General features: G+C 48.0%; 1 protein-coding gene across 5 annotated transcripts in view; it reads left to right on the forward strand.

Annotated features, from left to right (window-relative positions):
- Window positions 1-25152, forward strand: part of LOC134207832 (glutamate receptor-interacting protein 2) — a 169104-nt gene that overhangs the window by 122186 nt on the left and 21766 nt on the right. For all 5 annotated transcript variants that reach the window (XM_062683779.1, XM_062683782.1, XM_062683783.1 and 2 more), the window contains 3 exons: window positions 9464-9654; window positions 9716-10014; window positions 10077-10243. In XM_062683779.1, coding sequence (XP_062539763.1) covers window positions 9464-9654; window positions 9716-10014; window positions 10077-10243 — 657 coding nt within the window. The remainder of the gene's footprint in view (window positions 1-9463; window positions 9655-9715; window positions 10015-10076; window positions 10244-25152) is intronic.

Raw genomic sequence — 25152 nt, forward strand, 5'->3', positions numbered from 1 at the left:
TATCCAGTCAAGAATAATATCGCAATATTCACCGTTTTCGTATTATTTATTCTTTTTATCAGCCCATCATTCTTTGGACAATATTGGAAAAATAATTATATGACTTTTAGGAATACCGCAATAAATCATTTATTTTTTAATTGTTATTGGCTTAAGTTCTTTTTTTTTTCAAATATCCATTCGACGGAACGTCATTAGACTGAATGTACCAAGATTATCAATTCGAAAATCCACTTTCGACCAAACGTCATATAACCGAAGATTCTTTCAGAAAACTGATTTCGACTAAATGTCAATTCGACGTAGTGTCCTTTCGACCAAACGTCATTCGATCAAATGTCCTACGTCTCTAGTGGATTAAAAAATCATTTTCGACTAAATGTCCCTTCGATCAAACGTCCATTCGACGTAATGTCCTTTCGACCAAATGTCATTCGACTAAATGTCATTCGACGAAATGTCTTTCGACGAAATGGTATAGATTCATGGAATTCATCCTAGAAGTGCGCGTTTTTTTCCAAAGCTTTTCATTATCGTACTTTGAGTAACAAATGATTGTGGTGACCCAATTTGGTGAACCTGGGTGGCCACCGGAGGTCCTCCAGTAGATCCGGATTGTCCGTAAAAATGGTCAATTCATAAAACTTATCATAAAAGGGTGCGGATTTTTCCAAAGCTTTTCATTATCGAAAACTGAGTAACAAATGATTATGGTGACCCAGTGTGATGGACCTGAGTGGCCACCGGAGTTCCTCCAGAAGATCTGGAACATCCGTAGAAATGGTCAATTCATAAAACTCACCATGGAATAGCTGAGTAATAAATGATTATGATGACCCTTTTTGATGGACCTGGGTGGCTACCGAGGTCTTCCGGAAGATTTGGAACGTCCGTTAAAGTGGTCAATTCGTGGTGAATGGTGAATATCGATCATGGAAGCAAATTATGCCATACTTGAAAATATTTTCTGGGTTAATGTGATTGTCCTTTCAAAAAAATAGTGTCATCTTAATTTTTATGAATTGACTATAATTACAGATTTTCATTCGTGACTACACACGTTCCTGAGAATGGGTTACAACGATCATCCATTACTCAGGATATGAAAATAGGAAAACTATGACAAGTTTCATGAATTGACCGATTTTACGGATGATCTGAATGTACCTGAAGACATACAGTGGGCAATCCATGCGAATTGGTTACGATCATTGGTTTCTAAAATTAGAAAAATAAAAAGGTTTAGAAGAATAGTGTGCTTCATCTTCTTCTTCTATGGAAAACACGTCATTTCTAAGGTGGGTTTTATGAATTGATGATCTCTTTTACGTGTGATACGGACATTCCGAAGGGCCTTTAGTTGCTACTCACATCCGTGAGAAAAGGTCACGGCAATAATTTCATGTTCAGAGTACGACAAGGAAATTTGAAAAAAAAATAGCCTATTCTAGTATGTATTACATAAATTAACCACTTTAACCGATGTTCCGTATCTTCCGTAAGACCTCCGGTAGTCACTTTGGTAAATAAGAACGGGTCACGACATTCCTTCGTATCTAGCTCAGAGCTCGATAATAGAAAGATTTTTTTAAAAGTTCGATAATGAAAAGCTTTAGAAAAAACCGTGCTCTTTTATGATAAGTTTCATGAATTGACCATTTTTACGGGCGTTCTGGATCTTCTGGAGCACTTCCGGTGGCCACCCAGATCCACCAAAATAGGTCACCACAATCATTTGCTACTTAAAGTACTATGAGGAAAAGCTTTGGAAAAAACCGCGCTCTTCTATGATGTATTTCATGAATTGACCACTTTTACGGACGTTCCGGATCTTCTGAAGGACCTTCGGCCATACAGGTCCATCCAAATGGGTCACCACAATCATTTGTTACTTGTAGTTCGATAATGAAAAGCTTTGGAAAAAACCGCGCTATTATATAAGTTTCATTAATTGACCATTTTTACGGATGTTCCGGATCTTCCGGAAAACTCCGGTGGCCACCCAGTTCCACCAAAATGAGTAACCACAATCATTTGTTACTCAAATTACGATAATCAAAAGTTTTGTGAAAACTGCATTCTTCTAGGATGAGTTCCATGAATTGACCACTTCATCGAATGTTCCGGATCCTCTGGAGGACCTCCGGTGGCCACGCAGGTCCATCAAAATGGGTCACCACAATCATTTGTTACTCAGCGTTCGATAATTAAAAGCTTTGGAAAAACCCGCGCTCTTCTAGGATGAGTTTAATGAATTGACCACTTCTACGAATGTTCCGGATCTTCCGGAGGGACACCGGACCGTGAAATAACCAGGAATTGTGTTGATCCATGGAAATGGACAATGGCTACATTCTAATAGAATTATTGCTACGCAAATTAATGAGCATTTCCAAAATCACCCTTCGAGAGGCAAGAAATCACGCCAAAAATTGACCTAAGAATCTATGTTCCTTCAACATCGATTCCTGGGAACCAGAATGGCCAAAGTGCAAAAATCTGTCCGTAACGACATCCGTGGAATCCATACCTTCAATTTGATTCCAAAAGATTGAGAATCGGTTCGAAAATGAACTTTTGGGAGCGAATTCAATTTGGGGTCATTTTTGACCCGCTAATGCACAATGTGTAACTTTTTTTTAATGCATTAGGAAGGTTAAAAATATTCGCACAGGAAAACATACGAAGAAAATTTTGAAACTCCCCTCAAAAATTCTAGAAGCAATTTAATAAAAAAAAACTGTGCGCAGTACAGGGTTGGACTTTTCTTCTACTGCATAATAAACACTTTATTTTCATTTCAAATTTCATTTTGTGCTATTACACTTGATACACAGTATGATTTTTTAATTAAACTACACTGAACCAATACCTCCTCCTCATATCGACTGACAGTTGATTTGCTCCCGCCCCTTAACGAAAATAATTCGATTTCTGGATGATAATCATTCGATTTCCCCTCCTGCTGGCAAAGCACTGCGAATGACGGTCATCCCATTTCCATTACATACAGAGAATGGTTGCCAGATGATATGCAGATAAATGGTGACTGATGAATACATGAGTTTCCGTTGATTTTAATTCAGGAACAGAATGATTTTTATTTGATGTTTGAATGTAATAGGCGAGGTAATGAATTCATTAGTTTCAATTTTTTTCCAGAGAAATTATAAACATAAAAGGCATAGAAATAATAATTATCAACAATAAGTTTTTTATTCATTTTATCATTTTATTACATGTTACAGCACACGGAGGCACGCAGAAACTTTGTGTAGCCACCAGCGAGGCAACCGTTTTAAGAGGGTAACCCTCTGAGAGTTGTAGCCTTCGCTCCATGGCTTAGATTATAAAGCATTAATTGCTAATCATTTAAGACTTTAAATAGAATCACGCCAAAATCTAGACTAGCAAGATACGTTCAAAATGCAATGTCATTAAGCGCCTGTGTCATTTAAGTACTCAGCCAACAGCTCCGAAGGTCAAGTTTATTTGAAATCCGCCGAAGATGTTGAGAGAGAAAAGGTCGCGGCTGAACCCGAAACATTAGCGAACGCCTCAGCGTAAGCTTCCAGACTTCCGAACTATTTCAATGAAGTTCGCGGGAAATGCCGAATTCCTGTTCGGCCGAGGTCACCATCCTTAATCTGAGGGTAACGGCTTCAAATTCAATTTCTCCCAAACCGCCAACTGAAGCAGAAGTGTCGCGCCTTTTTTGTCCGTGATTCGTTTCTTGTTGAAATGTAAGTTAAGCAACGTGTTAGATTTTCTTTTTTTAATTCTATTTCTTTTTGTTAAGTAGTATCAAGTTTGCTTAACAAACGTAGTGTGTGCGTTAGGATCAGTTTTGTGCGTTTCTCGAAGAAATTGTCCAGGTAATGTGCTCCGCGTGCTCGTTGTTTCCCGTGCATTGTGGTATGATTAATAGTCCTTTATGTAGCCGACCGCTATGTTTGTCGCAGGCAACCGCGTCACACCGCCATCGTTGAGACAAAAGATTCCCGGCATCCGTCGCCGGAGGGGGCCAACCCGTCAAAAGATTGGTCCCAATTCCAATCGTGGTCGCCAATTGCCACGCATCGTCGCTAAGAGGGGTCAGCGAGTACTGAGCCGCCGACACCCCCCCCCCCCCCTGGGGATTGGCTACGTCACCAACGGCCATTCATCGCTGCGAACATCGATCGCTTTCCGCCGTCTACCAGGAGCGCAGCAGTACCGGTAGGCGAACAACAGTCGGTGAGTCAAGCGATCTCTTTTTTGTCGAGTGGGGCGTCCGGTGAGGACGCCTCGGAGGATTTTTTTGTGCCGACCGTAGGTCGATGACTGACTGAGTCAGGAATTTGGACACGTCCATAATATTTTGAGGTTGGATGTGGAACTTACAGAACGTGCGCACGTAACGTAATTCGTGAACGTCCCATCCAACCTCTATTGTCAGACACCCGGGTGTGAAGCTTTTCGTCGTTCGTCACATCGTCGAGGGATGACTGAATGGGAATAGTATGGAGTAGAACACAATGCATGAGCACAAGTAGATAGATAGATTAGATAGAAAAAACGCACACACAGACAGGACAGATGTAGCGCAATAAATGAAACTCGATTGACAAATATACAACATGCAGCATGCTTCTAAGATAATGAATAGTAAACTTACCTTTGCGTTTCAATAAAAGCGGATTATACTATGGAAATATTATATTATTGTTAAATGTTCTGCGTATAGTGTTAAAGAGAGAAAGTGTTTTCCCGTTGCTTCGGTTCGTTTATGTTGTTTTTGAATGTCTTCCGCGTGGCGGAATTTGACTGTTTGCGCATGCTCTTCCGCGTTGGTTGCGCCTCTGGTGGACTTTAGTTGAAGTTACCAGTGATGAAAAGAGAACGTGCAACGTAGCATTGCTGGTTGCAACGTTGGAGGGTATGCGTGATCTCATACCGCACTTTGGAGAAATAGTTTGGAAGTTTTGAGATTTATGCTGAGGTGTGGTAGGGTAGTTTCCCGAGTTTCTGCGTAGTTAGTAGGCGGGCTGGCTCGATCTCCTCTTCGGAGTTTTTCAAATGGACTCGCCCTGAGGCAGTCTCAACCGGGCAATTTAGACGCGTCGTGCGGTCTCCGAATGGAGTGGCGCTTAAGCCGCACGATTTTCTAGAGCATCGGCCAGCGCCGACTACAGGGTTTGCGACCAGTATCCACTTATTCGGTTCTGCAGCATCCTCGCACGGGTTCTGGAATCGGTAACCAAATAGTTTCACGGAATCTCGTAGATCGTCAACATAGACAATGGGTAAATGCGGATAGCTGCGAATTATGTGGCAATAATAAATTCCTGAATAAACAGAAATGAAATACGTTAATATATTTTATCTACCCTCTAAAAGTAACTGAGAAACTAGAATACAACTTTTTCCATTTTTTGGTACAAACAGCTATATCTTGTTGCTCGCGTACACGCGACATGGCCACTTCACAATAAACTGCGATCTTCTGAGACAAACTTATTTCTGCAAAAATGGCAACCATTCACCAAATCAGTCAACAGCAATAAAAGAAAACATTCGAAAACCGTATAACCTTTGTTATAGGGCGAGACCAAAACAAATATCATTCGCTAATCGTGTGATGCTACAGTATCAGAGCGTAGACCGAAATTCGACTGGTTGGTCTTTCAATGTTTGACTGAAAATCTGCTTTCTTTCAGATGATTTTCATACGAATAATAATGCATGCGGCGTTCGTTCTACTCTCTCATATGATAATGGGAGGAGATAGTTAATAGACAGCTGGAATTATAAATCAGTCAAAGTGAGGATGAGCTTTGGGTTCAGTGTACGTCTGTGAGAAAGACTCGGATACAGGGTGGGATATTTCTAAATTCGAGACCGTCACAAAATTAGGAGAGATTTCAAACGCTAATAGCGTCTTTATCTCTCGATGGAGTTTCAAGTTTTTTATATCAATAGATTCGGAAACTCTCCAGAAATTTTACAATTCCATCGTAACTATTAGTTATCAACATTCAGGCATGGGAAAAATCAAATTTTCAAATAATCGAGGATGAGCAACACTCTCATGCGATCACTAATCCAAATTATCAATTGATAAAAACTCGCTAGCGAGTGAGAATCGTTCGACAATTGTATCTCGATTTAAGCACTTACCGTTACTTTTTGAACTTATTTCTCTACCTAACAATAAAACACAATGCCAAGCATCAGAATGACCTTCATTGTTGACATTAAATTTGTATTGGAAAGGTTTAAATTTAATTGATAATTTTGTGTTTATTATCAATTGATTCCAAAATTTGAAAAGTTATCGCCAAGGAAAACTCGCCTACTTTTCACACCTGAGATGTTATCAAATGATAACTCCAATCATTATCATGTGAGAATGATTCAACACAACCCTGTCAACATTAAACTATTAAAAATGTAACTTCTTTCCAAATCCGGTAAAAAACCAGAATTAATCAATCCCGTTCATGCATCTCCAACACGGACATCAGATTGATGTAAGGTACGGGCATTTTGGCCCACTGTTTCGTTTCCCCTGTGTATAAAAAGACCCGTGTTTCGCGTGCGCGTGTCATGTTCATTCAGGATCTTACGGAGAGAGAACCAGGGCATCCAGAAACGATCCCAGCGGCTATCGCAGCACGTCCGTGTACCAATCAGCATCGGAGGTGATCGTTGGCGGATCTGGCAATCGACAGCGTCTGTAGCGGTAAACCATCGATTGGCATTCGATGGCATTCCTTTCAAGAGACTCGGAAGCCTCCTTTCAAGAGGCTCGGAAGCCTCCTTTCAAGAGGCTCGGAAGCCTCCTTTCAAGAGGCTCGGAAGCCTCCTTTCAAGAGGCTCGGAAAAGCCTCCTTTCAAGAGGCTCGGAGAAGCCTCCTTTCAAGAGGCTCGGAAAAGCCTCCTTTCAAGAGGCTCGGAAAAGCCTCCTTTCAAGAGGCTCGGAGAAGCCTCCTTTCAAGAGGCTCGGAGAAGCCTCCTTTCAAGAGGCTCGGAGAAGCCTCCTTTCAAGAGGCTCGAGAAGCCTCCTTTCAAGAGGCGCGGACAACCCTTCTTTCAAGAGGCGCGGACGCCTCCTTTCAAGAGGCTCGGAGAAGCCTCCTTTCAAGAGGCTCGGAGAAGCCTCCTTTCAAGAGGCTCGGAAGCCTCCTTTCAAGAGGCTCGGAAGCCTCCTTTCAAGAGGCTCGAGAAGCCTCCTTTCAAGAGGCTCGAGAAGCCTCCTTTCAAGAGGCTCGAGAAGCCTCCTTTCAAGAGGCTCGAGAAGCCTCCTTTCAAGAGGCTCGAGAAGCCTCCTTTCAAGAGGCTCGAGAAGCCTCCTTTCAAGAGGCTCGAGAAGCCTCCTTTCAAGAGGCTCGAGAAGCCTCCTTTCAAGAGGCTCGAGAAGCCTCCTTTCAAGAGGCTCGGGAAGCCTCCTTTCAAGAGGCTCGGGAAGCCTCCTTTCAAGAGGCTCGGGAAGCCTCCTTTCAAGAGGCTCGGGAAGCCTCCTTTCAAGAGGCTCGGAAGCCTCCTTTCAAGAGGCTCGGGAAGCCTCCTTTCAAGAGGCTCGGAAGCCTCCTTTCAAGAGGCTCGGAGAAGCCTCCTTTCAAGAGGCTCGGAGAAGCCTCCTTTCAAGAGGCTCGGAGAAGCCTCCTTTCAAGAGGCTCGGAAGCCTCCTTTCAAGAGGCTCGGAAGCCTCCTTTCAAGAGGCTCGGAAGCCTCCTTTCAAGAGGCTCAGAATTTTTCTTTGAAAAGGCTTCAAAGTCTCCTTTCAATATGCTCGGAGTCCTCCTTTCAAGCGGCTCAGAAGCCTACTTTCATGAGGCTTTGTTTAAGAAGAGGCTTGGGTGTCTCCCTTCAAGTGACTTGGAAGCCTCCTTTAAAGATGCTCAGAAGCCTTCTTTTAAAAGGGCGCCAGGCCTTAGCCCCCCTTAGCTCAAAATCCGGAATTGAACTGTGGGAAATGATGACAAATCTCATTAAGGTTTTTTTACGCAGTTGGATTCCAGTTGGATTCTAATAGAAAGGAACAGGAAATGAAAAGAAGAATGGAACAATTTTCAGGGGAAGAAGCCCTAGTTGAGGACCCTAGTTTAGGAGCCCTAGTTTAGGGAGTTTGTTTTAATTTGAGATGAACTCTGACCATAACGATCGCATTTGATCCAGTGATTTGATTTTTTTTGGGTCTATATATCTGGTAACACTTTAAACGAGGCACTTATCTAAAGACATGCTGAATACGAAAATCTGCATCGAAGGATTTCAGTAATGATGGCAAACGAATCAACTTCAAAGTTGAAATTTATTGGCATAACCAAGTCAACCAATGCCAATATCTTGGTCCGAATAGGTCCGGAGTTGGTTTTTTTTCTTGATACGACTTGGTCCTTTCGCTATTCCTACCTTCTACCAATTCTCTCCAAAGTTGAATTTCATTTAAAGTCCAGTAGTTTTACTGAGAAGTTGGCTTTCTCAGTCTGAAGAATCAGGACGATGATTATTTACTTGGCCGACGTTGCAGTTGTTGTACAAACTCAATCTTAAAATCACTTTTCCTGTCTTTTCCTGGTCTGTCTATATGTATTGAAGTCTGCCTTATTTTCGTTGAAAACTAGGTGCGTCCATACTTTCTGGCACAGTCTTTATCGAGGAGTGCCAGTGCCTCGCTTCATGCCAATAGATTCTAATCTCCGATGGGGAGCTGACTCCCCTGTTGAACAGGTTCTCTCCCAAATACTTATACTTTTCCAGTAGAAAGATGGCAATGTTGTGCCTGTATGACGTGCGTTGTTCATATTGACACGTGGTCTATGATTTTTCTATCTGATATAGCTAAAATTCTTATGAACGATTTTCCAGACAAATTGAGTAAAATTCCCCGAGAAAAATCCAAAGAATTCCCCTTGGAATTCCGGTTAATATGCTGTGGAAATTACAAAGAACTTCCCGTGAAAGTTCCGAACACATAGCCGTATAATTTCCGAAGAATATTCCGCAGGAAATTTAAAACGATTTTCCAAGGAACAGGCGAAGAGCTTATCGGAGAAATTTAGAAGGAACTTTGAAATAACTTCCGAAAAAAAGTATTTTGGAGGATATTATGTAAGAATAAGGAAGAGATTTTTTTAATATAACTTTTCTACTAAATGCATTGTGTCATGTGTTGTGATATTCAATAAATCTTTCAGAAAAAGGTAACCCGTTTGTTTACTTTCATGGAATGAGGATTCCTAAAACTAAATCCCTTTGTCAAAATAGATTCGTTCTTTCACACCGCCTACGGCAGTTTATCTCCATTCAGCGTTAATTTATGACAGTAACAGTTGTCATTTCTAAAACGACTGCACGATGCGTGGGCCTACCGACGCACCCTCGTGCCAAGACGAATGACGATCTTTGTCGACCGTCCACTCTTTGATCGTACGTAGGTACTCCATTTTCATTTCCCCTGTGCATTCTACATTTCCAGTTTCACAAAACAGCCTGTGTGTGACAACCAAACTGGCTCAGATTACGGTGGAGCGTGAAAATGGCTGCCTGGGGTTGACGTTGCGTGGCGGCGGCGAGTACCCACTGATCGTGACGAACGTCCGAATGCACGGACCGGTGTTCAAGACCGGCCAGATCAAGCCCGGCGATCGAGTCCTAAGGGTCGATAATGTAGGTTGAATCGTTTATTAGATTTGATTCAGTATAATTTAATTAGGTCTGATTTCAACAGTCTTCACTGGTTAACAAAACTCTCTCAGAGGCGCAACACATCCTCAAGAATGGTCACCTATCCGGCTACACGAATCTAACAATCGAATACGATGTTTCGGTGATGCAGAGCGTCGAGTTCAGTATGGGTCCCTTGCTGCTGGAGATCGAACGACCGCTGAACGAAAAGTTGGGTCTAATTCTGAGCAATTACTCGAGTGCCGTTAATCAGAGCGACATCTATCACAGCGGTAAGCTGGACGAGGTGCAACCGGCCGGGATCTACATTGCCAGTATCCTGCCTGCCAGCATTGCCGATCGGTAGGGAAATCCATTGCTTTGAGATGTGTAATCCTGTTTAATCCTTGTTTTGATGTTCACAGATGTGGAGCCCTTTCCGTCGGTGATCAGCTTCTTTCGGTGGACGAAACGATCGTGGAGAACAGTGCCTTTTCGCCAGAAGAAGTGTCCTCGCTGCTAGACGCCAACTGCACCAAAGGTTACACCCAGCTACAAATACTGCCAGCGCACACTTTGGTTCGAAGAAGAGGTCAGTACTTAGTACATTATATTCGGCAGCATAGCGAGTATTAATGGTAGTAGTAACAGTAGGCGTGGTGCAAAGTGAGTGGGATCGAGGTGAGCCTAATTAATCGCGGTTTTATGACATCGTCCAAAATAAACACTCCGACGCGCAAAGTAGGCAGCGTGACTTTTTGAGTCTAGCTCGACGCCATCGGCGTCGTTAGTGTCGGTGTGATTCATCATACGGTTTGGCACGATGCTCATTTTCTTTTCGACTGTAGCAGTTTGGTCTAATGGTTCTTTTTCTTGCCTATTCTCAAACTCATTCGTTTCCCCGCCAGCGTGACTTCCTGTTTTTACTGGTTTTCAACGAAGGAAAACGTTCCACTTGCAAAGTTGTTTTCATTAGGAGGGCAAAAAATCTACTTAAATCACGCTTGATGTAACATTATGGCTTAGTTTTTCTGATACAGGTCAACCTCGATAATTTGTTTATATTTTTAATTTTTATTTTAGTCGAAACAGGTAGATATGATGTTACTGTGGGATAGAGTTTGGCACGTTTTAAAACATATTAACAAATGACGTTCAATGACGTAAATCAATGCGGCTGGTTTCGCACTAGTCAGCGCTCACTGTTCTTCAATTTTGCAGTTGCGAAGCGACGACAATTCGTCTTCTGCGGTTACTACTCTCCTTTCGTCGCACTCTGGCGCGGTGAGAGTCAGTTTCGTCAATAATTCGCTGTCGTATAGCAGCTTCGCCAGTATAAATATTTGTGGTGACATTAGTCATTCCATCATTGGTCCCGATCTCGGGATCCCGCGAAGTACACGCCGTTGGGGCATCACCATATTTTAAAATGCAATAAAACGTCAGTATATCTACGCATGTCAAGCTGCATTCTGCAGCAAGGTTATTGGGAGGGACTTTTCCAGCACGCGTCCAAGCTAATTAATTCTAAAATGCGTCATCCGCTTTCCGGAGATGTGTGTTTTGGCTTGGAGATTGTTTTTTTTTCTGCCTACTGCGTTTGTTGGATGGGGAGTTTTTTTCATGCATATTTAGAATCTTGTTTTTTTTTTGCTTGGCAGATATTTATATAAGAGTAATGTTGCCAGAGGTCATATTTTTTTTCACAGATTGTTTTAGCTTTGATTAGAAAGAAATTTTTCTAAAAGTTACCAAGATAATTATATAAATTTATTTTGAATCTAGGTATTTAACAAGAGTTTAGTATGGCATTTTAAATCTTCTACATATATAGGGTTTCTTACCCAATTTTCGGAATAACATGCGTAGAGCTGCATTTTTGATCGATATTTCACACAGGAATCAGATTTACCGGCTTCACCTGAAAGTTGTAGGCCATGTAATATTCTAATGGGTTTATCACCTGTTTGAAAATACGTAATCGTTGCTCGCCACAGTTAAAAAAAGCTATTTAGCGATTTATGGCGGTAAGCACCAACGAGGATAATTCGCCGTTAACGTATTATCCTCGATTTACATAAGCATCAAGCGGTATTATCCTTCATTTTAATACCGGTATTAACTTTAATACGCCGATTTCGACGTATTAAAGATAATCCGAGATTTACTTATTTTGGCTGCGTGTGCACACACACACACACACACACACACACACACACACACACACACACACACACACACACACACACACACACACACAAAACACACACACACACACACACACACAAAAACACACACACACACACACACACACACACACATACACACACACACACACACACACAGGGTAGCAGGGACTATGTCCAAAGGGCTTGACGACCCCTCCCCATGGCCACTGCGAGTTAGGGGCCTGTCTAGAACGTGGTGGGGTTTGACAGTGGGCTCTGTTGAACCTCTATAAAAAGCTGCATGTGTTTGCAAGCAGGCCCTATCACAGCGACCGTGCGCCGCTCAAAGCACACAAGCCCAACAGGTGTGCCAACCGGCACATCAGGATTGATGCCAGTAAGATCCTGATTATGGTATACTGGTCACGGCAAACGACATTGGACGATTCTCGGTTTTGGATAGGATTAGGCGTATATGGGCTGACAGTCGAGCTATTCTGTTTCCTGAGTAAAAAGAGTGACATCTTTTTGAAATGGCAAGCAGGCTAATGGTTCGTCTGCCTCCGTCCCGGTAAACAACCTGGCAGGCCTCCGGTAACGCTCAACACTTGTCACCTATACCGGTGGGTAGTAGGTTCAGATGCACCATTCCTGATTTACGCCGATCCGGCTCTGAACACGGTGTTATAAGGCACCGGAGTCAACCCTTGCATGGACCTCACTGTTACAAAGGCACCCATGGGATCACAAGAGGCGACTATCTACAACAGGAAGAGATAACGGCCCGGAGGGGACCCATAACATGGAAACAAATTCTACAATCAACGAAGGAGCAGGCGGTGCGAATGTTTTCGCAAAGAGTGGGAGGCTGCAGCGATCTCCAGTGATGGCGCAGGCAGCAGTAGCAAGTACCAGCAGTATGGCCAAGGCTGCTGAGAACCAGGCAGGCCAACAGGAGCTAGGATCCGGAAATAGGGTGTCCACCCCAAAATCGGAAAGTAGTGCTATTCAGGAGGATCTACAATTTGGGAGGTCCAACCTGATGGAGGTGCGGAAGCGAGTCAACGAGCTCTATGACTTCGTGAAGGACAAGCACAATGTTCACACGAAGATCAAGCTTCTAGTGACGAGCATCAAGTCCGCCGTTAAATCTGCTGAGCACGAACAGAACGCGCTCAAAAGAAGAGCGGAAGCAGCTGAAAAAGCACTGAAAGATGCAGCGGAGCATACAACAGTCGAGGCACTGCAAACACCAATGAGCTCCCGAAATACTCGCACGGAGAAGCGAAGCAGGGACTCTCCAGGAGAGCAGGAAATCGCGAAGAAGCAGCGGAACGTGCAAGATAGTGCTAGCGTACTGAAGGAAGGCGTCAAGAACGGTGATTGGCAAACCGTGGAAAGTCAGCGAGAGAAGAGAAAGAAGCAGAAGGAGTACGTGGAAAGAAGAAGGAGCAGAAGAAGAAAGAAAAACATCGCTCTTCTCGTGAGCGGGTCAAGGGGACGCCTTGATAGTCGAAGTGAGCGACAAGACGACATACGCAGCGATATTACGGAAGGTGAGAGAAGACCCGGTGCTCAAGGACTTGGGTGAAAAAGTGGTGAGGACCAGGCATACTCATAATGGGAATTGCTGTTCGAGCTGAAGAAGGATCCCACGGTCAAGAGCTCGGCCTTCCGGGAGCTCATTGCCAATTCCTTAGGTAGTGAAGGAAACGTAAGGGCTTTAACGCAGGAGGCCGTGGTCGAATGCAGAGACCTGGACGAGATCACCACGATAGACGAACTGAGGGATGCACTGATCTCACAATGCATGCTGGGCGAAGTTCAGATGACCATTCGGTTGAGGAAAGCGTACGGTGGTACACAAATAGCAGCGATACGACTACCGGTAGATGCCGCCAACAAAATGGTGGAGGTGGCCAAGGTGAAGGTCGGATGGTCTATGTGTCCGTTGAGATTCTCCCCTTTAATCACCAAACAGATGGAGCGATGCTTCAAATGTATGGCGTTTGGACACCAAGCGCGAAACTGCAGTGGCCCGGACAGATTCGGTCTATGTAGGAAATGTGGTGAAGAAGGACACGTTGCTGGGGACTGCACGAAGCAAACAAGATGCCTGCTCTACATACAAACCGGAGGGCGGAAACATGATGGTTGGCTTGCAATGCCCTGCCTTCAAGAAGGCGAAATGGAGATCATCCAGTTAAATCTCAATCATTGCGACACCGCACAGCAGCTGTTGTGGCAGTCGACAACAGAAGCAATGTGCGACGTGGCAATTATTGCTGAGCCATTCCGGATCCCTTCTGACAACGGCAACTGGGTGGCGGATGCTACGGGGATTGCGGCTATCCAAGTAATGGGCAGATTCCCTATCAAAGAGGTGGTAGACAGTTCGAGCGAGGGTTTCGTAATCGCCAAAATTAACGGGATCTTTGTGTGTAGCTATAACCCACCCCAAGGTGGACTATGCAGCAGTATAACCGAATGCTGAACTCACTCACGGAGAAGCTGATCGGCCGAAAACCGATAATCATCAGAGGAGATTTCAATGATTGGGCAGTGGATTGGGGAAGCAGACTGACTAACGCCAGAGGTTACAGTTTGCTGGAGGCGCTGGCTAAGCTGCAAGTAAGATTGGGCAACGAAGGTACCGTTAGTATATTTCGCAGAGATGGCAGGGAGTCCATCATCGATGTCACGTTCTGCAGTCCGTCGATGGCGAGGAACATGAACTGGAGAGTTTGTGAAGACTATACCCATAGCGATCACCAGGCGATCCGATGTAGTGGTGGAACGCGAACGCCGACGGTACGACGGGAGACAAGGTCTAGCTGGCGTAGATGGTAGACGAAGGACTGCGATAAGGATCTTTTATCGAAGCACTTCGAGTGAACAGCGACGCTACAAACCTTGACGCAGACCAACTGACGGAAACGCTAGCGAGGGCTTGCGATGCGACGATGCCGAGGAAATTGGAGCCAACGAATAGCCGACGGCCAAGTTACTGGTGGAACGAAAATCTTGCTAACCTTCGCGCTGCCTGTCTCAGAGCTAGGAGACACGTTCAGAGGGCACGGTCTGAAATGGTCAGAGAGGAGCGAAAGATAGTTTTCCGTGAAGCTAGAGCGGCATTCAAACGGGCGATCCAAATCAGCAAATCTAACTGCTTCAAGGAGTTGTGCCAGGAAGCTGACGCTGATCCTTGGGGTAACGCTTATCGAGTTGTGACAAAGAAGATCAGGGGTCCAGCGACGCCAGCCGAAATGTGTCCAGACAAGCTGAAGATCATCGTGGACGGTCTTTTCCCGCAGCATGGTTCTACGACGTGGCCGCGTACGCCGTACGAAGATGAAGACCGAGTAACCGCTGCAGGTATGCAAGTCACCAATGACGAGCTATTATCAGTGGCGAAAGGCTTGAAGTTGAAAAAAGCTCCGGGTCCGGATGGAATTCCAAATGTGGCTCTAAAATCCGCGATTTTGGCGTTCCCGGATCTGTTCAGGATGGTGCTGCAGAAGTGTTTAGTAGACGGTAATTTTCCGGACACGTGGAAGATCCAGAAACTGGTGCTGCTGCCGAAACCAGGAAAACCGCCGGGAATCCAGCATCGTATAGGCCCATATGTCTGCTGGATACACTGGGGAAGCTTCTGGAAAGGGTTATCCTTAATAGGCTTACACAGTTCACGGAGGGTGAGACTGGCTTATCGGAAAAACAGTTCGGATTCCGCAAAGGCAGATCGACTGTGGATGCAATCAGGACAGTCATTGAAGATGCAGAGAGGGCGTCCAAGAAGAAGAGGAGCGGCAATCGGTTCTGCGCGGTAGTGACGATTGACGTCAAAAACGCGTTCAATAGTGCCAGCTGGGAGGCCATCGCCGCAGCGCTGCATGGAATGCGAATCCCCGACTTCCTGTGTAAGATCCTTAGGAGCTACTTCCTGAACCGGATTCTGGTTTACGACACGAACTCGGGGCAGAAGTCGATCAGGGTTACGGCGGGAGTTCCACAAGGGTCCATACTAGGCCCGACGTTATGGAATGTGATGTACAACGGGGTGCTGATGCTGAAGTTGCCCAAAGGTGTAAAGATTTACGGATTCGCGGATGATGTCGTCCTAACGATAACTGGTGAGTCACTGGAGGAGGTGGAAATGCTGGTGGCGGAAGCGACCGACGCAGTAGAAACCTGGATGAATGGAGTCAAGCTGCAGCTGGCTCATCACAAAACGGAAGTGATGCTGGTCAGCAACTGCAAAGTAATCCAGCGGATGCAGATTACCATTGGAGGGCACGACATCCCGTCGGTGCGGACTCTGAGACATCTAGGTGTGATGATTGATGACCGGTTGAACTTCAACACCCACGTGGACTATTCCTGTGAAAAGGCGGCTCAAATGATCAGTGCGTTAGCAAGGATCATGCCGAACGTCGGCGGTCCGAAAGGCAGCAGTAGGCGTCTTCTTGCGTCAGTATCATCCTCGATACTAAGGTACGGAGTTCCAGCCTGGGGAGCTGCGCTCAAGACGAAACGTAACCGGAGGAAGCTGAATAGCGTGTTTCGTCTAATGGCCATTCGAGTCGCGAGTGCGTACCGAACTATTTCGTCGGAGGCAGTTTGCGTTATCGCAGGGATGATTCCAGTCTGCATAACCCTAGCAGAGGACATCGAGTGCTACCAACGGAGGGATACCAGAAATGTGAGGAAGGCGGTGAGACTGGACTCTATGGTGAAGTGGCAGCAGGAGTGGGACAATGCGGATAATGGAAGGTGGACCCATCGGCTCATCCCCAATGTGTCGACGTGGGTGAACAGGGAACATGGTGAGGTGAACTTTTACCTCACACAGTTCCTGTCCGGACACGGTTGTTTCCGCCAATATTTGCACCGGTGTGGCCATGCGTCATCGCCATTCTGCCCGGCGTGTATCGACGTAGAGGAGACTCCAGAGCACGTGATATTCGACTGCCCGAGGTTTGCGGAGGCACGTAGGAGAATGCCTGCAATAAGGGCGGACAACATCGCAGAGCGAATGTGTCGCGATGAAGGTACGTGGCATGCGGTAACCAGAGTCGTGACACAAATAATGTCAGAGCTGCAGCGTCGATGGAGAAGGGACCAGCAAGTAAGCGTCGGTTTGGAGCAAAATCCAGCACAGTGAGCAGTGTTGGGTCTCGAGTCGTCGGGGCGCCAGCGAACCGGAAGTCTTCTGCCAACCGGAATCGTCGGAACGACCTCGGCACTCGAACCGTCAACCTGCTGAAGAAAGAAGAAAGAAGAAGGAAGTGCTTCGGGTATGTAGGGCACCGCCAGTGCGGACGTTATCCACCACCGGAACTGTCGGACCACCTCTGCAACCCGAAGACGAAGTCGGCGCAATGCGCGAAAGCGTCCCCTGCGATAGCCGCCGGTAGTCGGGGCACCATCAGTGCGGAAGTTTCCTTCACCGGAACTGGTGGACCACCCTCGACGCCGGGGGAAGTCAGGAGGATTCGAGTGAGGAAGTTTGCGGCACAACCGCCGAGGGATCGAGACGTAGCAGTGGATCTCAGCAAGCCAGTCGGCGAACTAGCCTAAGTTAGGGGCGGAATATTAGAAGAAGTGCATGAGCACACCCCCGAAGTAGTCGCAGCATCCCGCGGTCCCGGGGGGATCGAGGCAAGGAGGATAAGGGACCCGGTTTATCAGGGAGGCACATTTTTAGCAGGTCGGGAGAAGCCCATCCCTGTTCGCCTTCGAGCATAGTGTGGATGCTCGAGGTGTCTGTCGCGCAGATTTTTGATGGCCTTTAACCCTTGCAAAAAAAAAAAAAACACACACACACACACACACACACACACACACACACACACACACACACACACACACACACACACACACACACACACACACACACACACACACACACACACACACACACACACACACACACACAGGGGCAGCAGGGACTTTGTCCAAGGGCTTGACGACCCCTCCCCTGGCCACTGCGAGTCAGACCGGGACCATTGTCCCTAACCCCTAATCCCAAGGCGTCAAGCGACCCGTGCCGAGGGGATGCATGGCCAGGGGGGTGAAATAATAAGCTAGGCCTTTAACGGAGCCTGTGGGGTACCTGGGCACCCCCCACAGTAATTGTCCCTTACCGCGTCATGCTGGGCTCTGGCGTGGTGAACCTCTTTTCCCGAGCAACTCGTGGGACCAAAATGGAAAACCAAGGCAATTCTTCAACTAGTGGTAGTAGTGTAGGCGACAACCCCTTCGCAAGAGGTGGGTTGTTCAGGTCTCCGCCTAGGAGGCCAGAGGCAATAGTCGGCAGCTCAGTGCGCAGCGCCAGCGTGGGTCACTTAACCTTCCTCTCGGCTAAAAAACGCCGGTAGAGGTTATTGACGGCCCATGGCTTGTGGAGGCGATGAACCGCAAACGCGATGGGCTTTCGGCCTTCGAGGTGGCGACGGAACAGCTGGACGCCATCATCGACTTTGCGTCATCGAAGCATAATATCAGTAAGGACCTCAAGAGGAGCTTGCAGAAACTTCGAAAGTCGATGTTGGACGCCAAGCTGGAAAAGGCGGTCAGGCCAAGTGCGAACCCGTGAAATCCATGGAGTCAAGGTCTACCCAGACTGAGGCCCAAGAATTCGCGGATTTGGGCAAGGTCGAATCGACCGAGGACGTGCCAGCGAAGACGGTGGTGCCAAAGTCTGCCCAGACCGAGGCTCAAGTATTCGCGGGCATGTCGGGGGTGGCTGCTCCAACGGAGCAGACACAAAAACGGGGGAGACAGTCTCCAGGGGATGAGCTCCCTGGGGGCCACCCCAAAACGCGGAGGGTTACTACCCCGAACAAGGGTAGTGGGGCTGGGAAGCCGAACCCCGGCCAGGTACCTCCAAAACCGGGGGAGGAAGGACCTGGAAAGGTCCGTCCACCCAGGAAAGACGGTGGTAAGGGGTTACGGCAGGCTGAGAGCTCTCAGCCGCCCCAGACCAGGGAAATAGAGGGGGATGACGCCTCCCGGACCCTGGTCAAGAATAAGAGGAAACCGAAGACGTCAAGGGCCGAAATGAAGGCCCAGGAGAATGAGGGTAGCAGAAAATCTAGGGTAGGCGCCAATCGCTCCAGGGGCGATGCCCTAGTCATCAAAACGGACGAGGCTAAGTACTCGGACGTCTTGAAGGCGATGAGGAGTGACGTCAAGCTCGGTGAACTCGGCGCCGACGTACGTCGAATAAGACGTACCCGGACGGGCGAGATGATCCTCGAGCTAAAGCGGGGCGTCTCGCAAAAGGGCGCCGCCTACAAGAAGTTGGCGGAGGAAGTCCTAGGCGAGACGGTCAAGGTGAGGGCACTCACGGCGGAGGTGAATCTAAGGGTTAAAGACCTGGACGAGATCACCGAAGTCGAAGAGCTCGTCACGGCACTGCGGCGACAGTGTGAAGTGGAGGCGTCCACCGCAGCCGTTCGGCTACGGAAAGGTTCAGCAGGGACACAGGTAGCATTGGTTCGGCTACCTGCAGCTGACGCCTCCAAGGTAGTCAAGTTAGGGAGCGTCAAGGTGGGGTGGTCGGTATGCCCTGTGGGCATATACGAGCAACCCGAAGTTTGCTTCAAGTGCCTGGAACCGGGGCACAAGCAATGGGACTGCAAAGGCCCTGACAGAAGCAAGCTCTGTCGACGCTGCGGATTGGAGGGACATAAGGCACAATGCTGCACGAACCCTCCCAACTGTTTGATCTGTTCCAGCAAAGCTGCGAACAGCAAGCACCCCATGGGGGGTTTGAAGTGCCCGGCGTTTAAGCGTGTTGCAAAATCACAGTGCAGGTAACGCAGCTAAACCTGAACCACTGTGTCAGACAGTTGCTGAATGGGGGACGGATATCGCCATCATAGCAGATCCTTACCGGGTACCCGCCAGGAACGGTAATTGGGTCACCGATGGGTCTCAAATGGCAGCGATATGGACAACGGGGAAATACCCAGTTCAAGAGTTGGTGTCTTCGACACACGAGGGCTTCGTCATTGCCAAAATCAACGGGGTCTTCTTCTGCAGCTGCTATGCGCCTCCTCGATGGTCGATCGAGCAGTTCGGTCGAATGCTAGATTGTTTGACGGCTAACTTGATGGGGCGTAGGCCGGTGGTGATAGCGGGGGACTTCAACGCTTGGGCCGTGGAATGGGGAAGCCGATCCACGAATCAACGCTGGCAGATCCTGCTGGAATCGCTGGCCATGTTGGATGTGGACTTGGCTAATGTCGTACCAAAAGTATCTACAGCTGGAACGGGGCCGATTCGATTATCGACGTTACGTTCTGGAGCCCTGGCCAAACGAGTTGTTCAAACTGGAGGATAGATGATGGCTACACTCACAGCGACCACCTGGCGGTTCGCTACAGTATCGACTATACGACCAGCATTCAGCGGACGGAAGGGGCGAGGCCTAGTCCTCGTATGTGGAAGACATCATACTTCGACGACGAGGTGTTTAAGGAAGCGCTCCGCCGCGAGCACAATACTCTCGGTCTGAGTGGCGAGCAGCTGGTAACAGTACTCTCGCGTGCATGCGATGCCACCATGCCTAGGAAAGTCCACCCTAGAAATGGGAGGCCACCGGCTTACTGGTGGATTCAAGCGATTGCGAACCTGCGCCGTGCCTGCCTAGCGAGCGAGCACGCACAGAAGAGGAGCGTGTTGAACGACGGGTGGCGTTCGTGGCTGCTAGAGCTGCTCTGAAGCCTGAGATTAGATCAAGCGAAAAAGCCTGCTTCGAGGGCCTGTGTCAAAGTGCCAACGCGAATCCGTGGGATGACGCCTATCGGGTCGTAATGGCCAAGACACGTGGGGCGATGGCCCCCACAGAACGGTCTCCAGAGATGCTGGAGAGGATCATCGCGGGGCTTTTCCAACGTCACGACCCAAGCCCCTGGCCTCCCTTCGTGGAGCTGCCAGGAGCCAGGGTGGCCGACGAGGGAAGAGTAACTGTGGCGGAACTTGCGGGGATTGCACAGTCCCTTAGTGTAGGTAAGGCGCCAGGACCGGATGGTATTCCGAACCTGGCCATTAAAGCGGCCATTGCCGAGGCTCCCGAGATGTTCAGATCTGTCATGCAGAGATGCCTGGACGAGGGAGTCTTCCTGAAGCATGGAAAAGTCAGAGCTTGGTCCTATTGCCAAAGGCGGGAAAACCACCGGGGGATCCGTCGGCATATAGACCAATATGCCTGCTTAATATGGCGGGGAATGTGCTCTGTGGCCCTGTGGTCGAACTCGATCCTTTTATCGAACAAGTGGCCGCGTGAAAAACAACATGGTATCGTCGCTTTCGCGGCGTCGGTCAACCAGGCGGGTTCCGAGCCCGAGGACGGAAAGGGGTCCTCGTCAAGGCTGGGGCAGGCGTAGGCACCGCGTCGGCAAGTCCCTCTGTGTGCTGGCGAATAGGCCCTATCGCAGAAAGGTCAATTTGGGGTGCACGCGGCATCATCATTCTTGATACCAGTCGTGCAGAGGGAAGCAGGCGCGAAGTCGACCCTGCCCACCTTCCGAGGACATAGGGCGTGGTAAGGCCACCTGGAAAGCCGGCAATGCGCTGGCACGACACCATGGTGTTCTTCTAAAAGAGCGAGTCACGATGTTCGATGCTGCAAGGACACGCAGCTAACCTCGAGGGTGCGTTATGCACTGGCCCCCCTTTGAAGCATTACTTTCTGGTTGTACCGAAGGGACGATGGGCTTGGCGGCAATGGAAACGGTTTAGCTGGTCGGGATGCAGTCCTGCCTCCCTCATTGGAGGTGGCCCCGACCCCGGCACTTCCTGGTCAACCCAGGATGTCTGTTGAGCAGATTTCCCCTCCATTGTTTAGGAAAAAAAAACACACACACACACACACACACACACACACACACACACACACACACACACACACACACACACACACACACACACACACACACACACACACACACACACACACACACACACACACACACACACACACACACACACACACACACACACCAAAATGCCTAATCTGTAGGAATGATGGATGTAGAGACCACGTTACTGGCGGTCAGAAATGTCCAGCGTATAAACAGGCGATGTCTGGTAAATCACAGTGGAGGTAATACAAATTAATCTCAACCACTGTGATACCGCACAGCAACTGCTGTGGCAATCCGCAAGAGAATCGAGGTGCGACATTGCGATCATTTCGGATCCATACCGTATTCCATCAGGAGACGGGAATTGGGTAGCAGATGACGCTGGAACCGCCGCAATATGTACAGTAGGGAGATATCCTTTCCAAGACATCGTGTACCGTGCAGCTGAAGGCTTCGTGATCGCCAAAGTTAACGGAGTCTATATATGTAGCTGCTACGCACCCCCACGTTGGACAAGTGATCAGTTTAATCAGATGCTGGATACGTTAGTAGCGGAGCTTACCGACAGGAGGCCAGTCGTCATCGCTGGTGACTTTAATGCCTGGGCGTTAGAGTGGGGCAGCCGTCTTACTAACCAAAGAGGTTGGAGTCTGCTGGAAGCACTTGCTAGGCTAAATGTAGATCTGGTTAACGAAGGATCGACGAGTACCTACCGGAGAGATGGCAGAGAGTCCATAATTGATGTTACCTTTTGCAGTCCTGCATTAACGAGGAACATAAACTGGAGAGTCTGCGAAGGCTATACACATAGCGATCATCAGGCGGTCCGATACTGCGTCGGAGAGAAAGTAGCGATACAAGCACGTGAGTGTGGTACCAAAGAGCTTAGGTGGAAGACAGAAACCTTTAACAAGGAGGTGCTAGCAGAGGCAATTAGATTCGAGCGCAACCTGGTAAACCTGAGTCCAGACGAGCTGGTTGCAGCATTGACTCGAGCCTGCGATGCAACTATGCCGAGAAAAGTACAGCCACGACATGTCCGCCGTCCAGTCTACTGGTGGAATGGAACGATCGCCGAACTCCGTTGCAACTGTCTTAGAGCAAGGAGGAGAATGCAGAGAGCCCGCAACAATGTCGAAAGGGAAGAGCGTAGACGCGTGTTCAGCGCAGCAAGAGCTGCTTTCAAAAAGGAAATTAGGCTCAGCAAGGCAGCCTGCATGCAAGAGCTCTGTCGTAACGCAGATGCTAACCCATGGGGGGATGCATACAGGGTCGCTATGGCAAAGATAAGAGGTCCATCGATACCGCCAGAGAGGTGCCCAGAAAAGCTTAGGACAATTATCGAAGGTCTGTTTCCACACCACGAGCCAACGGTCTGGCCACCCACACCGTATGGCGAAAATAACACCAGTACGAATGAAGCCCTGCTTACGAATCAGGAACTCATCACTGCTGCGAAAAGCCTAAAAGCAAACAAAGCTCCTGGACTACCCGAGTAGCACACTTGTCACATATCAGTCACTTTGACTAATATGCGACCAAATCCAGTCACATTGGAGTTGCTGCAACCAAATAGATCTGAACTGTGCTACTAGGGTAGATGGTATCCCCAACCTGGTATTGAAAGCAGCGATCCAGGCGAATCCGGATATGTTCTGTAGCACGTTGCAGAAGTGCATCGATGAAGGAAACTTTCCCGATTGCTGGAAGCGTATTGCTGCCGAAGCCGGGTAAGTCACCCATCGTCCTACAGACCTATTTGTCTGCTAGACACGGTCGGAAAACTCCTGGAGAAGGTCATCCTCAACATATTAGCTATCTACAAAGAAGGCGACAACGGATTATCGTGCAAGCAGTTTGGGTTCCGAAAGAGTTGATCCACAGTTGACGCTATCAGGGAAGTCGTAGATGCAGCTGAAGCAGCCAAGAACCAAAAGAGGAGAGGTAATCGCTACCGCGCTGTGGTTACCTTAGACGTGAAAAGGCGTTCAATAGTGCGAGTTGGGAAGCAATAGCTAACTCTCTACACAGGATGAGAGTTCCGGGATACCTTTGCAGAATTCTAAAGAGCTATTTCGAGAATCGGACACTAGTTTACGAAACACATGAGGGACTAAAGAGAGTACGAATAACTGCTGGTGTTCCACAAGGTTCTATCCTGGGACCGACGTTGTGGAATGCTATGTATGACGGGTTATTGCAGCTTAGACTACCAAGAGGCGTGAAGATAGTTGGGTTTGCGGACGACGTGGTACTCCTGGTAATCGGAGAAACAGTAGATGAGGTGGAAGTACGTGCTATGGAGGCCATAGGAATAGTGGAGAACTGGATGTGCGGAAAAAAGCTGGCATTAGCCCACCATAAAACCGAAGTGATGATAATCAGCAATCGAAAAGCAGTTCAGCAGACTACAATCACGGTCGGGGAGGTCACCATCGAGTCGAAGCGAGAAGTGAAGCATCTGGGGGTGATGATCGATGACCAGCTCAACTACAACAGCCACGTCGATTACGCTTGCGATAAAGCAGCAAAGCCACCACAGCATTAACCAGAGTAATGGCGAATAGCTCTGCGATTAGTAGCAGAAAGAGGAGACTCCTAGCCAGCGTTTCTACTTCTGTACTCAGATACGGTGCTCCCGTCTGGGCGGCAGGAGGAATCACGAAAAGGAACCTGACACGGCTCAACAGCACATACAGGTTAATGGCTATGCGGGTGGCAAGTGCGTACCGGACCATATCGATGGATACGGTCTGCGTCATAGTAGGCACGACTTTCAACAAAATTTTATTGGAGGAAGATTGTGCCTGCTATGGACCACGTGGAACAATGGGAGCACGCAAGATTGCGAGAGTCGATTCGATGCGAAAGTGGCAGCAGGATTGGGACAGTAGTTCGAAAGGAAGGTGGACCTATCGGCTCATTCCGAACCTGCAGTCGTGGGAGGACAGAAAACACGGAGAAGTCAACTTCTTTCTGACGCAGTTCCTGTCAGGCCATGGATGCTTCAGGAAGTATTTGCATAGATTCGGACACGCAGAGTCTCCACTTTGTTCGGCCTGTCCGAACTGTGAAGAAACACCGGAGCACGTGATATTCGACTGTCCACGATTCAGGGCAGAACGGATTTGGATCTCAACGGTCAGCACTCGAAGCATAAATCCCGACAACATCGTTCAGGAAATGTGCGAAAATGAAAATACGTGGAATATGGTGAACATAGCAGTAACGCAGATCATGCTGTCGTTGCAGCGAAAATGGCGTGAAGACCAGAGAGCACTGGACAGTGAGCGAAGGAGATGAGTAGTAGCCGATCGTGGGAAAACGACCGGTTCGGAGTCGTCGGGGTGCCAGTGAACCGGAAGCCATCCTTCAACCGGAATCACTGGACCGACCTCGGCACTCAATCGGTACGCCCAATGATCGATGTAACCGTGCCGTAATTAAGAAGTGAGAGC

The sequence above is a fragment of the Armigeres subalbatus genome, chromosome 1 (assembly GCF_024139115.2).
Source record: "Armigeres subalbatus isolate Guangzhou_Male chromosome 1, GZ_Asu_2, whole genome shotgun sequence".
NCBI lineage: Eukaryota > Metazoa > Arthropoda > Insecta > Diptera > Culicidae > Armigeres > Armigeres subalbatus.